Consider the following 15,482-nt stretch of genomic DNA (forward strand, 5'->3'; position numbering starts at 1 on the left):
AATCAAGATAAAGTTCTGAAAAAAATTAATATAAAATTTCAAGCTTCAATTGAACAAAATGAAAAAAATAAGACCAGTTTTGTAATATTTATTGGGTTTTGATTCGAAGGGGGAAGGGGGAGCACCGGGGAGCACCGTCAAAGTATCTATATTTATAGCAAAACTTTTCCATTTTAGTAAAAAATCAAATTTTAGAAGAATAATGTACAAAAAATTTCAACGTTTGAAACAAGACTCGTTTTTGCAAGTTTAAAATAAAAATAAAACTTCTTGAGCAATTTTAAAACCTTTATTTTCAAAATTTTGCCAAAAAATGGAGTTTTTTCCCAACTTTGACAAAAAGACAGATTTTTTACCCAATTTTTATAGAAAACTTACGTTTTTTTGCAACTTGAGCAACCCTTTTTCGCGATTGCAGTTGAGTTTTTTTTTTATTTTTGACAAAAAACAGTACCTACTTCTCTGCAACTTTGGCAAAAATGCAGAACTTTCCTGAAATTTTGAGAAAGTGAGACTTGGCTGAGTTGAAATTTTACCAAAAAATAGAACTTTTTTCAAAGAGGGGTTTTATCAAAAATTTTGTCCAAAACTCTGGACCTTTTTCTCCACCTTGAAAAAAAGAAGTTGACTGAAAATTGTTCTGGGAAATGCATACCCCCCCCCATTCCACGAAAAACAGTGTTCTGAAATGTATACCTAATATTTTTCGGGATCTCAAAAAAAAACAGAAATTTTTTGCAGTGAAAAATAATTGTAAAAATTTCTGTAATTTTAGCAAAAAAGCAGAACTTTTCTTCAGCAATTATGGCAAAAAAGAGTTTTTGCAGTTTTAACATAAACAGTAGGTATTCATAACACAGAATTTACAAACAAGCTGCACTTTTCTCAGCAACTTTGGCAGAAAAGCGAAACTTTTTTTTGGCAATTTTGACAAAATAGGCCCTTTTCCAAATTTTGGCCAAAATAACTGAACTTTTCTGCAATTTTATTTTATCCTTACAAAAGCATAGTCATTTTTTAAAAAGCAAGACTAACCTGAAATTTTTCCAAAAATGGGGAATTTTCTGGTATTTTTTTTTTTTTTTTTTTTTTGTAAAAAATCATGACTTTTCTGCAATTTGGTCAAAATAGCAGGACTTCTACGCGACCAAGACACAAAATTAGTATTTTTTTCTGCAACTTTGCCCAACACACTCCGAGTTTTCGGTCCAGTTTTCTCATAAAAAATTTTTAAAATTCATTAGTTGAGGAGGTGGACAGCAGAATGCAATAAGTCCATTTTTTTTTTTTTTTTTTTTTTTTTTGGGAAATCGGGAAAAGTTGTCAAGAGGGGAAGGATGGTGGGGTCGAGTCTAACTTTTTTGCAAATCTGGCAAAAAAACACAGGAATTTTCAAAGCAATTTTGGCGAAAAAACAAAACCTTTTATTTTCAACATTTTGCTAAAAATGGAATTTTCCCCCAATTTTGACAAAAAGACAGATTTTTTTACCCAATTTTTATAGAAAACTTACTTTTTTTTTGCAATTCAAGCAAAAAAGGAGCTTTTTTCGCGATTGCAGGAACCAGACCTTTGGCTATTTTGACAAAGAAGTTGAGTTTTTTTTATCTACTTTTCTGCAACATTGGAAAAATTATGTCAGAAAAATTGTCTTGCAACTTTAGCAAAAATGCAGAACTTTCCTGAAATTTTAAGAAAGTGAGACTTGGCTGAGGTTAAATTTCACCAAAAAATAGAACTTTTCTCAAAGGTGGGTTTTATCTAAAATTTTGCCCAAAATTCTGGACCTTTTCTCCACCTTGAAAAAAAAATTGACCACGCTAAAAGAATATGACTGAAAATTGTTCTGGGAAATGCATTCCCCCCCCCCATTCCATGAAAAATGAGAAGTGTTCTAAAATGTATAATTTTTTTTCGGGATTTCGAAAAAAAAAGGAATTTTTTGCAGTGAAAAATGTTTTTAAAAAGTTTCTGTAATTTTAGCAAAAAAGTGGGACTTTTCTCCAGCAATTATGGCAAAAAAGTTTTTGCAGTTATAACAAAAACAGGCAGGCCTTGATTTTCTTGCGTGTTTTGCAAAAACAAACAAAAACCAGACTACTTTAACTTTGTCGAAATAAGAGAGAAAAATTAAATTTCTCAGGAACGGCCGAACCAATTTTGATCAAATTTGAAATTTCACAACCAGACTACTATAGCCGCACATTTCACCATCATCATCAAGTTTTAAAAGCTCAAAGATTTCAAGTTAATCGAGCGACAACATTTTTTTTCAAGATTTTTCAAAACTCATTACCTAGAAAATGGCTAAACTGATTTCGATGAAACTTGAAATCTCACTAGGTCTGCACGATTCTTACAAAGTACTAATACGACCCCCAATTTTTGGCGAATCATTCACGAACGAATTGATCAATTTTTTGAAAGAACCATTCGCCAACAAATCGATCAATTTTTTAGTTTATGAATCAATTCGTTCGCGAATAATTCACAAAAAATAATTGAATTCGTTCGTGAATGATTCACCGAAAATTGAGTAAATGAATCAATTCGTTCGCGAACGAGTCACTTGTACGAATCGATTCGTTCGTGAACGAGTCACTTGTACGAATCGATTCGTTCGTGAACGAGTCACTTGTACGAATCGATTCGTTCGTGAACGAGTCACCTACACGAATCGATTCGTTCGCGAACGAGTCAGTGATATGAATCGATTCGTTCGCGAACGAGTCACTTGTACGAATCGATTCGTTCGCGAATGAATGTTTGAAAAAAAGTGGATCAATTCGTTCGTAGAAGATTTTTATTTTACGAAAAGTCGGTCTGAGAGTTTTTTTTTTTTGGTAAAAAATCAGGACTTTTCTGCAATTTGGGCAGAAAAAGCAGGACTTACGCGACTAAGACACAAAATTAGGATTTTTTCGCAACTTTGTGCCACACACTCCGAGTTTTCGGTCCCAGCTTTCTCATAAAATTTTTTCAAATTCTTTAGTTGAACTTCTATGGGACATTACATTTTAGTAGGAAGCCCTTTTGATAAAAATGATCATGGATTCGTTTCGAATTTTCATTGAAAATCAGACAACTCATTACACCTCACTTATCCTGCACATCTACGTACTCCTAACCATTCTCATCGACGTGTTATTCGATTTCTAACACCAGACCATATTACTTTCCATAGCGATCCCAACCGAAACACCAGATCCTTGCCATCCGTCGCCTTGCGGTAGTAACGCAGTCTGCAAAGAACGCAACGGAGCCGGCTCTTGTCAGTGTCTACCCGAATACTCGGGAGATCCTTACACCGGCTGCAGACCGGAATGCGTTCTTAACAGCGAATGTCCTCATGATAAGGCTTGCGTCAACAATAAATGTATAAATCCGTGTATCGGAGTATGCGGTTCTAATGCCGAATGTAGGGTCATCAACCATGCCCCTTCATGCAGCTGTGTCATCGGGTACACAGGAAACCCATTAGTGGCCTGTCATCCAACGCCAAAACCACCACCACGTAAGATTCTTCTTCTTTCTTATTCTGTACTTTATACTATACTACATATTATCTTACTCTGTTGTGTATTCTGTACCTATTTCTGGGTGAATGATGAATTTACAGAGCTCTCTTCTCTTTTTTCAATCTGATCTCGTGTTCTTCAGCACCACAAATCTCAAACTCTTTTTTCAGCGACTTCTCGAGACTGTAAATCTGTCACGCGCTCCAGACTATTTTATGAAATAGCGAATGTTTGTGCATGCTTCAAAGGTTACATGTATGTTCTTTTCTTGCTCTTTCTCTATATACACTTTAGCGAGACCAGAACGACCGAGAAATCCGTGCATTCCTTCGCCATGTGGACCATACAGCGAATGTCGTCAAGTCGACAATCACGCTGTATGTTCTTGCCAGAAAAACTACATCGGTTCGCCTCCGGCGTGCAGACCCGAGTGCATGGTTAGCTCGGAATGTGCGCAGAATAAAGCCTGCATTAAACAAAAATGTCAAGATCCTTGTATCGGAACGTGCGGCTACAATGCACGATGTCAAGTGGTCAGCCATAACCCGATATGTAGTTGTTCGCCTGGGTTCACTGGCGATCCATTTGTACGTTGTGTTAAAGAAGAACGTAAGCAATCAAATACTTCTTTTATACGACTGTGGGGAATCTGGAAGGGTCAATTCTGCAAGTTTTGTAAACTTTGCATTGCATCCTGAAGCAGTACAGCACTTGCCTTCAATCAGCACTGGCTTATTTTATGTATATTTTATATTATTACTCTTCTTCTTATCTCTCTTTACACCCGTCTCTTTATCTCTGTGTACTATACAGCTGTAAAAACCGACGAACGTAATCCAAGCTATCCCTGCACACCTTCGCCTTGCGGACCAAATTCGCAATGTCGCGTTGTAGGCAGCAATCCTGCATGCTCGTGCTTAGAGAACTATATCGGAAGGCCTCCCAATTGTCGACCAGAGTGTACCATAAACGAGGAATGTCCGCCTCACTTGGCGTGCCAGAATGAGCGTTGTCGAGACCCCTGTATAGGTTCTTGTGGCGCCCATTCTACTTGTGTGACTGTCAAACATTCTCCACATTGTAATTGCGAGATTGGCTACACTGGCGATCCGTTCGCCGGTTGCATACTAATCGTTGAAGGTAAATTTTCAAAGCAGTGAGAGACAATGATCCCCAATCAGAAATCATTTTACTGATTCGACTAAAAAAAAACTTTCAGTTCGACCTCCAGAATCACCTCAAGATCCCTGCGTACCTTCTCCTTGCGGAGCAAACGCTGTTTGTAAACAAAGAAATGGAGCAGGTTCTTGCCTTTGCTTACCCGAATACTACGGCGACCCTTACACCGGTTGCAGACCAGAATGTGTCACGAATTCTGACTGTGACCGTAGCAAAGCGTGTTTCAATAACAAATGTAAAGACCCTTGCATCGGTACTTGTGGTCTAAATGCCGAATGCCGAGTGATAAATCACGCTCCCTCGTGTACATGTTATCCCGACTACATAGGGGATCCTATAAACGCATGCCATCCTAAGCCTAAGGGTAAGCATGCTACTCTCTGTGGAGTGGATTTTTTACCTCTCACACTGTTTATTTTTGCACTTTCTTAATTCTTCGCTATCTCTGTCTGTCTGTGTGTATGTGTGAATATTTAGAAGACCATACGCCTAGACCAACGATGCCTTGTGTTCCATCGCCTTGTGGACCGTATAGCGAATGTCGTCAAGTGAATGATCACGCTGTATGCTCTTGTCAAAAGAACTACGTAGGTTCGCCTCCTGCGTGTCGACCCGAGTGTATGGTTAGCTCAGAGTGTCCGCAAGATAAGGCTTGCATAAGGCAGAGATGTGTGGACCCGTGTCCTGGAACTTGTAGTCCGGATGCACGTTGTCAAGTCGTCAATCACAATGCTATTTGCAGTTGTTCGCCCGGTTACACTGGCGATCCTTTCGTTCGGTGTATAAAAATACGTAAGATATTGGTTTCTTTTTTCTCCTTTGCACATATTTTTATGCTATGCAAGTCTGGGATTCGAAGATCAAAAATTGGAAAAATGGTTTGATGTGAGATGAAAGTCAACTAAACGTACAACTTCATCAAATTTTAGAACCCAATCAGTGAGATGGAGGTCAACTCACCCTACAACTTCATCAAATTTTTGAAACCGATCCCATAAAACAATCTGAGAGCTTCGAAGTAAAATTTCTAGCCCAATCACAGGATGATTGGCAGGAAAAATTCTCAACAGCACTTCTATTCCAGAAAAATGACAAAATTATTATACTAAATTTCATCTGAAGTGTGATTGGTTCAGCTGCAGGGTGTCTACCAAAGTTTGATATTCAAAAATCGTGACTTTTCGAGACCTTTTCCTCCCCTCATTTTTTCAACAAAAAAAAACTGGTTTCCCATAAATTTTGCGACTTTTTCCCCCTCATTGAAAATTACAGGTTGTCTAGTCTACCAAAGTTTGATATTCAAAAATCGTAACTTTTCGCGACCCTTTCCCCCTCATTTTTCAACAAAAAAAAAAAAACTGGTTTCCAATAAAGTGCGCGACCTTTTCTCCCCTCATTGAAAATTATAGAGTGGCTATTAAAATTTGATATTCAAAAATCGTGACACTTCGCGACCCTTCCCCCTCATTTTCCAACAAAAAAAAACTGGTTTCCAAAAGATTTTGTGACTTTTCCCCCCTCATTGAAAATTACATGGTGTATACCAAAGTTTGATATTCAAAAATCGCAACTTTTCGCGACCCTTTCCCCCTCATTTTTCAACAAAAAAAAAACCGGTTTCCAATAAAGTTCGCGACCTTTTCTCCCCTCATTGAAAATTATAGAGTGGTTATTAAAATTTGATATTCAAAAATCGTGACACTTCGCGACCCTTCCCCCTCATTTTCCAACAAAAAAAACTGGTTTCCAAAAGATTTTGTGACTTTTTCCCCCTCATTAAAAATTACAGGGTGTATACCAAAGTTTGATATTCAAAAATCGTAACTTTTCGCGACCCTTTCCCCCTCATTTTTCAAAAAAAAAAACTGGTTTCCGATAAAGTTCGCGACCTTTTCCCCCCTCATTGAAAATGACAGGGTGTCTAGTGTCTACTGTCTACCAACGTTTGATATTCAAAAATTGTGACTTTTCGCAACTCTTTCCCACTCATTTTTCAATAAAAAAAAAACAAACTGTTTTCCAATAATATTCACACTTTTTTAAAAGAAGTTTTTAGCGACTTTCTGGCGATTTTCGAACTTTTTCGACGTAGTAGCTGCTAATGCCCTGTACACTTTTGATTAGAACGGGATCGTGATATTTGGAACCAAAATTTCAACTGCCCAAATTGATCTTTCGATTTTTGAAAAATCAAAACTAATTTTTTTTTAAAATTCAGCAAAAGTGATGAAAATTAGTGCTGAAACAAACAGGAACTACTCTGAAACGAATTTTACCATTTCCGATCTTTCTGGGGCCTCTGACGCGACTTTAGATTTCTTCAAAATTCTAAAATTTCTGGAAAATAATTTGAAGAGCTAAAAATCAAGCTATGACTTATTCTCGATCATTCTGAGAATTTATCCAATATCCATGGCTGGAAAAATTGAAAATCGCACTGGAGGCTCCAGAATGTCTGGAAATGATGAAATTCGGACTCGGTGGGTTAATTTTGGAAAAAGTACAGTCATATGTAAGTAAACATTTCAAAAAAATTTCTTCGAACAAAATTTTTTTGAATTTTTTTCTCCCTCATAACACGTTGGTCAAAAAAACCCTCTGGATATGTCCTCCAGAAAATCGGCTCAAATAAGGATAAACTATCATTGAACAAGCCGAGAATATGCCAAAACTCGATTTTTAGCTTCCCAAAGAAATTTCCAAACTCTGGAGAAATTTCTGAATTCTGAGGAAACCGAAAATCGCACTGGACACTCCAGAATTACTGAAAAAAAAAGAAATTCAGAATTGTGGAGCGTTGGTTTTAGACTAGAAGCAACGAATCAAGTTCTTCAAGATTTTTAAAAAAAATCAAAATTTTCTTTTCGAACAGATGCGAGCTTTTGATTTCTTTTCTTCAAAGTATGCTGGTCAAAAAAAACCGCTCTTGAGATTTTTCCTCCAAAAAATCGGGCCAAACGCAGATAAACCCTTTCAACAGATCAAGAATATAAGCCATAGCTCGATTTTCAGTTCTCCAGTGTGATTTTTACTCCTTTTGAAAAAATTCTAAAATTTTGAAGAAATCGAAAATCGCGCTGGAGGCTTTAAAATGGCCTGAAATGATGAAATTCAAATTCGGAGGGAGACGACGGGATTGGTTATGGACAAGATGCAACCATTCGTGCGACAAAAAATGTCTTATAAAATATGCTGGTCAAAAGAACACCCTTGAGGTGCTCTCCAGAAAATTGGCTCAAATATGGATAAATCCTTCAAAAAGGTCAGAAATGAGCAAAAACTCGATTTTCTTAGCTCCCTAAAGTGATTTCAAAAACACGCTAGAAGCTCCAGAATGGTAGGAAATTGTAAAAATTTGAATTTGGAGAGTTTATTTTTGACCATATTCGAGCAAATGACAATTTTTTTCGAAAATGATTTTAAAAAAAATAAATTATTCTGATAAAAAAAATGCACTTGATTTTACCTTCAGAACATCGGTTCAAGTAAACAAACCCTTTCAATCAGTCGACGATAAGCCACAACGTAATTTTTAGCTCCCTATAAAGATTTCCACGCATTCTGGAGAAATTTTAAAATTCTGAAGAAATCGAAAATCGAGCTGGAAATTCCAGAATGATCGAAAAATTGGAAAATTTGTCTGGGGGAGTTGACATTAGCTCCAGGACTAATAATTTTCATCATTTTTACGCAATGAATACTTTTATTCTTTTTTTTTTTTCATTTTTTCAACACGAATCACCGAAAATAGTCAATTTTGAACTTCGAAAAATTTGTCAAAAATGGCAATTGAAATTTTGGAGGTGAAAATTTCAATCCACACTCTTTCCAAAAATTTAGGTCCTATTCAAATCAGAGGCAAACACCTCGAGATCACTGTGAGCAATTTTTCAAAACTTTTGACGAGTATTTGCAACATTGAAATCATTCTTCTCAAATGAAATTTCCTCTCGATACATCATCTCACATCAAACCGCCATTTTTGGAACCTTCTGTCCAGACAGTTTCAGACCTTGTACAATTTATTTATGTATTTATGTATGTATAAATATACTCGGTGATGGTATCTTCGTTCTTCTTGTACAAAACACACTCTAATTTCTATACAGCACAAGAACTTCCACCGCCTGTACCTTCGAATCCGTGCGTACCGTCTCCTTGCGGACCGTACTCAGAATGTAGAATAGTCGGAAACACTCCGGCTTGCTCTTGCCAGCAAGACTACGTCGGACGTCCGCCAAATTGTCGACCCGAGTGTACTATAAACGCCGAATGTCCAGGAACCTTAGCTTGCATAAACGAACGCTGCAAAGATCCTTGCCCAGGATCTTGCGGTATTCACGCCGTTTGCGCCGTGTCCAATCACGCTCCTCGGTGTACTTGCGAAAATGGCTACACCGGGGATCCGTTTTCCGGATGTTCTCCAGTACCAAGTGAGCTTCTATTCGATTGCGTATATGCCCAAAAACTAAAATTTTTCGCCAATATACGTCTAACCAAAAAAAAAAATCACTAACTCCCTGACCACGACTAAACTTTCATCGATTAATTCGCGACTCTCGTTTTCACAGTCGCTATTCCGACCGAAGCGCCTAAAAATCCTTGCGTTCCTTCTCCTTGCGGAGCGAATGCAGTTTGTAAAGAGAGAAATGGAGCCGGATCTTGTATATGTTTACCTGAATACTACGGTGATCCTTATACTGGCTGCAGACCAGAATGTGTGACTAATTCTGATTGCGATCCGAACAGAGCGTGTTTGAATAATAAATGCAAAGATCCGTGTCCCGGAACTTGCGGCCTCTACGCAGAGTGTAGGGTTATAAATCACGCTCCATCGTGCTCTTGCCTGCCAGGCTATACAGGCGATCCTATAAGTGCATGTCATCAAATACAAGAAAGTAAGCTTTCTGCTGCTGGCAAATATTGTCTTTCATACATGAACAGGGCCCATTCTAAGCATTGCATCAAAATGAAAACTTCCTACTGACCCTCAAATCAAAGCTCAAATTGAGATTTGCAAAACAAAAATTTTGAATTCTCTGCGCAATTGAATTGGAATAGGCCCTGATCATAATGGCACTGGATACCAATCTTGACTCTTACTATTCTATCTGTCAATTCTTTTGTAAATATAGTAAAACCAGAATACGTTAATCCGTGTACGCCGTCGCCTTGTGGACCATACAGTGAATGTAGAGAGATAAATGGTCATGCCGTGTGTTCTTGTCAAAAGAACTACATTGGAACACCTCCGGCATGCAGGCCAGAGTGTATGGTTAGTTCAGAGTGTGCGCAGAATAAGGCGTGTATCAATCAAAAATGCGTAGATCCTTGTCCTGGCACTTGCGGACAAAATGCCAGATGTCAAGTCGTCAACCATAATCCGATCTGTAGTTGTCCTACTGGCTATACAGGAGATCCATTTGTACGATGCGTTCTTGAACGTAAGGATAATCTTCTTTCGCTGTCTACTCTTTACTATCTTCTTCTATTCTGTATACATATTTTATATATATATTTTGTAAATTACTATATACTCTTTATTTATTGTACAAACCCTTCTGTATACTATCTTATTCTTATCTATCTGTGTATATTATGTTTTTCCACAAACCTGCACCTTCTATACCTATACATATGGCACTTTATATCTTTCTCTCTAACAACGCATGTTTTCTTCTCTTTGACTTTCTCTCTAGAACGTACAACGACTGCAAGACCCAGTGGGAACCCTTGCGTTCCTTCGCCTTGCGGACCTTACTCAGACTGCCGGGTTATAAATAATGTACCTGCATGCTCTTGTCTTACCAATTACATCGGGCAACCTCCCAACTGTCGGCCCGAGTGTGTGATAAATGCCGAATGCCCGAGTAATTTGGCTTGTAAAAACGAAAAATGTATAGATCCTTGTCCCGGATCATGCGGCCATTTAGCCAAATGCTATGTAATTAATCACAACTCTGTATGTACATGCCCTCCCGGATATACTGGAAACGCATTAGTCGAATGCCACCCTGAACCTAGTAAGATATCCGATCGACAAACAATTACCTTTTGTAGATGTTGAGCAGTAGTTAACCAATTAACAACATAATGGGGGAAATGATACTAATTGTTGAACGAAATCACTATAGACATAATTTAACACCGATTGTTGAAAATTTCAGGTACTGAAGCTAATCCTCCCGAACCCATCAATCCTTGCTATCCAAATCCTTGCGGAGTCAATGCCGAATGTGTCAATAAAAACGAAGCTGCTGCTTGCCGTTGCATCACTGGATACTTTGGTGATCCTTATAGTGGTTGTAAACGAGAATGTGAAACCAATAACGACTGCCATTTGTTACTGTCTTGCATCGGATACAAATGCGTCGATCCTTGCCCAGGCACTTGCGGATCTGACTCCATTTGTACCGTTGTCAATCATATTCCAATTTGTTCGTGTCCACCGGAATACACTGGTGATCCATTCTTCCAATGTAGACCAATTCCACTGACACGTAAGTAACAACTAATTTGGTTACGTTGATACTGCTGAAAAAGTATTAATACATATTATCAAAATCTCTATAACTATTGGTACTCATACTCAATGAACATTGATACCCAAAAGAATCAATTCTCTAGCATCAATTTTCTATGAACACTGTGGAATGAATACTTCCAAATCAAGCAATCAACACAAAGTTACTCTGAAAATAAAATGGGAATCAATTTCAAAAATAGAAAATAAAAAAAAAGTATCAGAAAAATATTCTCAAAAACCCATACTTCATCAAAATTATTCAATTCTTTGAGTTTTTCTGAAATAGTAATTTGAAAAACTTTTTTGGACGGTTTCATATTCATCTATTCACAGGTTTTCTACCAAATCCAAACAAATTTTGACTATGAAAAATCCATAAGCAAAAATTTTCAAACACGGGTTTTCTTCATTTTGATTTTCCAAAATTTCTGTAAATTTTGTAAATTTCATGCATTTTGACAGGGGTTTTATACTTTTTTAGGACATTTTCCAACTTTGTACTTTATTTTTATTTATTTTTTTGTAGATTAGTGCATAGTTATATCTGCTGGTACAGGGTGCCCAGAAATATCGTGAACCCGTAAAAAAGTTTTCTGCTAAATATTTTGGTTGGTCACAATGAATGATAATATTGATAGCTCATGATTGGTTGTTGGACTGGAGAGATAACATTCCACCAAACATATGCATCTGTTTCACATTGCCAACCTATATTTTCAATGAAAAACTTTCTTCGGGGTTCACAATATTTCTGGGCACCCTGTAGCACCCTGATTGGGCTAGTTTCTAGATATCAATTCATTGAAAGTTTAGCATTGAAAACGTATCATTTCTTTGGCATTGAAAATATGTTGACAAAATATCGACATCTCTAAACTAATTTTCTGCGGCTTACAAAACTCCCAACAAATATTCTTAACCTTCTGTTTTAATTGCAGCAAAACCACCAACTCAAGATCCATGCTATCCATCACCATGTGGACCAAACAGCCAATGCAGAGCAGTAAATCAACAAGCAGTTTGTACATGCCTGCCAACATATGTGGGAAGTCCACCAAACTGCAGGCCAGAGTGTGTGGTTAGCTCAGAATGTCCTTTGGACAAAGCTTGCATAAACCAAAAGTGTGCTGATCCTTGTCCAAACACTTGTGGATTGTACGCCTTATGTAACGTTAAAAATCATAATCCATACTGTTCGTGTCCACCACAATACACTGGAGATCCATTTTCACAATGTTTACCAATACGTATGTATCTCTGCTCCATTTTCAGCCAGCAAATTTGAGAAATCAATCATTTCAATATTTCAATTTCACATTTCACAGCGCCTAGCACACAAGCAACACCAACAGATGCGCCACCTTCCTGCGTGCCATCTCCTTGCGGTCCTAACTCGCAATGTAAAATCATCAATGGTAGTCCTGTGTGTTCGTGTTTGCCAGATTTTATAGGATCACCGCCATCTTGCAGACCAGAATGTGTCATCAGTTCAGAATGTCCTAGTCAATTAGCTTGCATCAACCAGCACTGTAGGGATCCATGCCCAGGATCTTGCGGTGTGAATGCAAATTGTTATGTTCTAAATCACGTTCCTGTATGCACATGTAATGATGGTCACACTGGCGATCCTTTCAATTTATGTTCTCCTATTCCAATCAGTAAGTATTATTATTGCTCAATTGGCTAACACCAGCAACAAGTTTCATGACACAAAATTTAATAATGATTTTTCCACAGCTACGCCAGCTCCAATCAATCCATGTAGTCCATCACCATGTGGACCTAATGCAATTTGCCATGGCGATGGAATTTGCGAATGTTTACCCGAATACACCGGCAATCCTTATGAAAGTTGTAGACCAGAGTGTGTCATCAGTAGTGAATGTCCAAGAGACAAGGCGTGCATTAGGAACAAGTGTCAAAATCCATGCATTGGCACTTGTGGACAGAATGCAAATTGTGATGTCATCAATCACATCCCAACTTGCTCTTGTCCACCAAACATGATTGGAGATCCATTCTTCTTGTGCAGACCCAAGCCAGGTAAAACATATTCATACAATTCTGTGGCTATAATCAGCATCAGAACACCCAATTAACCACCAAAATGTCATATCCATTGCAGAAGCTCCTCCAGTTCCACTTGACCCCTGCTCACCATCACCTTGCGGACCAAACAGCATATGCCGCAACAACAATGGCCAAGCTGTATGCTCCTGTTTACCAAGTTACCAAGGCACTCCACCATCCTGTAAACCAGAATGTATTGTGAGCGAGGAATGCTCCAGTGTACAGGCTTGCGTCAATAAAAAATGTATCAATCCTTGCATTGGAGTATGCGGCTACGGTGCTCGCTGTGAAGTCATCAATCACAGTCCAATATGCAGTTGCCGCGAGAGTCAGACTGGTGATCCATTCAAAAGTTGTTATGATTTACCACGTGAGTTCCACAATCTCAAGAACACTCTTTGAAATTATTTTTTCCGAACCAATAAAATTCAATTAAATATTTTTATTTCCTGACAGCCCAACCAATACCAGAACCAACACCTCAGAATCCTTGCGTGCCATCACCTTGTGGTCCGAATTCTCACTGCTTACCAAGCAACCACCAACCTACATGTTCTTGCTTGCAAGGATTTGTTGGAGCTCCACCAAACTGTCGCCCAGAATGTGTCATCAACAGCGATTGTCCAAGGAACTTGGCTTGCATCAATAATAAATGCAGAGATCCATGCCCAGGATCGTGTGGATTGAATGCTCAATGCCAAGTCATCAGTAACACAGTATCATGCTCTTGCTTACCAGGCTATGTTGGAAACCCATTCGAACAATGTCAACAACAAATTACCGAAGAAGAAGAACTCAATCCGTGTGAACCATCTCCATGCGGTGTAAATGCCATTTGTAAACAACAAAACGGTGCTGGATCTTGCTCGTGTATAGCAGGATACCAGGGAAATCCGTATGAAGGCTGCAGACCAGAATGTGTTCTCAGTTCTGACTGTCCTTCTGACAAGGCATGCATTAGAAACAAATGTCAGAATCCATGTCCTGGCATTTGCGGAGTGTATGCTTCTTGCACTGTGATAAACCATATCCCGAATTGCAATTGCGAACCAGGATATATTGGAGATCCATTCAGTGGCTGCAGACTTAAACCAATTGAAGCACCTCTACCATCCGTCAACCCTTGCAATCCATCACCATGTGGTCCAAATAGTAGATGTGTGGAACGAAATGACCAAGCTATATGCTCCTGCTTGCCTAATTACCAAGGATCGCCTCCAGATTGCAGACCAGAATGTGTTGTAAATTCAGAATGCCCGACAAATCGAGCGTGTTACAAATACAAATGCACAGATCCGTGTCCTGGCACTTGCGGCATAAATGCGCGTTGCGAGGTCATTAAACATCGCCCAATATGCAGTTGTCCAGCTGGTTTTACTGGCGATCCATTCCAGCGATGTTACCAAGGTGAGTCAACAATTTACTGCATTCATTTATTCAAGATGTTTGGGTACTATGCGTGATTTTAAAAAGAGAAAAAGAAAATGCCAGTATTTTTCTCAGGTTGATTTTTCCCAAACTGTCATATTTTGAAAATTGTGCCCTGTCTTCATGAAATATTGGAGAATTTTGAACAGGAAATGATGTAATTATACCGTTTCTCAATCAGCTAGTGCAGTTTAAAAAAATTATCATGAAAGGATCCCTACTTAAAATTTTGAAAAATTTTCCAAAAAGAAATAACATAGATAGACAACTAAAAGAGCTCGAAAAAGTAACCCTCCCCATAATCAAAAGAAAAGGTAAAAAAGCTGAACGTCTTCCCTGGAAAATAAAATTTTTAAAAATTTCAGAAAATGAAAATTTCTGAAAATTTTTGTCAAAAACAAGGTATTAACAATAATTTAAGAAACAAACAGAGCTTCTTGAAAAAAATTGGCAAAAAATGAGTTTTTTAAAATAATTTTCTGGCAAAAACGTAAAAATTTCGGGTAATTTTTGGAAAAACTGTAAAAATATTAAGCAATTTTCCTTCAAAAAAAAAATAATTTTTGTAAAAAAGTAAGAATTTGACAATATTTTGCAAACATTTCCAAAAAAAAAGACAAATTATTGGCAGAAACTGTAACTAAAAAGGCAAGACACTTCGGTAATGAAAATTTAGTAAATTTTTGAAAAAACAGAAATTTTGGACAATTTTTGTCAAAAACTTTTGGGTAAAAAAGCAAGAATTTTGTGTAAGTAATTTT

General features: G+C 37.8%; 1 protein-coding gene across 1 annotated transcript in view; it reads left to right on the forward strand.

Annotated features, from left to right (window-relative positions):
- The window catches only part of dpy (dumpy), a 256,705-nt gene that overhangs the window by 192,906 nt on the left and 48,317 nt on the right, over positions 1-15,482 (forward strand). The window contains exons 40-54 of the mRNA XM_065347532.1: positions 3,185-3,514; positions 3,813-4,127; positions 4,332-4,658; positions 4,738-5,061; positions 5,175-5,489; positions 8,807-9,130; positions 9,269-9,595; positions 9,833-10,141; positions 10,397-10,720; positions 10,865-11,197; positions 12,162-12,470; positions 12,549-12,881; positions 12,961-13,266; positions 13,349-13,663; positions 13,750-14,700. Of these exons, the coding sequence (XP_065203604.1) occupies positions 3,185-3,514; positions 3,813-4,127; positions 4,332-4,658; positions 4,738-5,061; positions 5,175-5,489; positions 8,807-9,130; positions 9,269-9,595; positions 9,833-10,141; positions 10,397-10,720; positions 10,865-11,197; positions 12,162-12,470; positions 12,549-12,881; positions 12,961-13,266; positions 13,349-13,663; positions 13,750-14,700 (5,442 nt within the window). The remainder of the gene's footprint in view (positions 1-3,184; positions 3,515-3,812; positions 4,128-4,331; positions 4,659-4,737; positions 5,062-5,174; positions 5,490-8,806; positions 9,131-9,268; positions 9,596-9,832; positions 10,142-10,396; positions 10,721-10,864; positions 11,198-12,161; positions 12,471-12,548; positions 12,882-12,960; positions 13,267-13,348; positions 13,664-13,749; positions 14,701-15,482) is intronic.

The sequence above is a fragment of the Planococcus citri genome, chromosome 2 (genome assembly GCF_950023065.1).
Source record: "Planococcus citri chromosome 2, ihPlaCitr1.1, whole genome shotgun sequence".
Classification (NCBI taxonomy): domain Eukaryota; kingdom Metazoa; phylum Arthropoda; class Insecta; order Hemiptera; family Pseudococcidae; genus Planococcus; species Planococcus citri.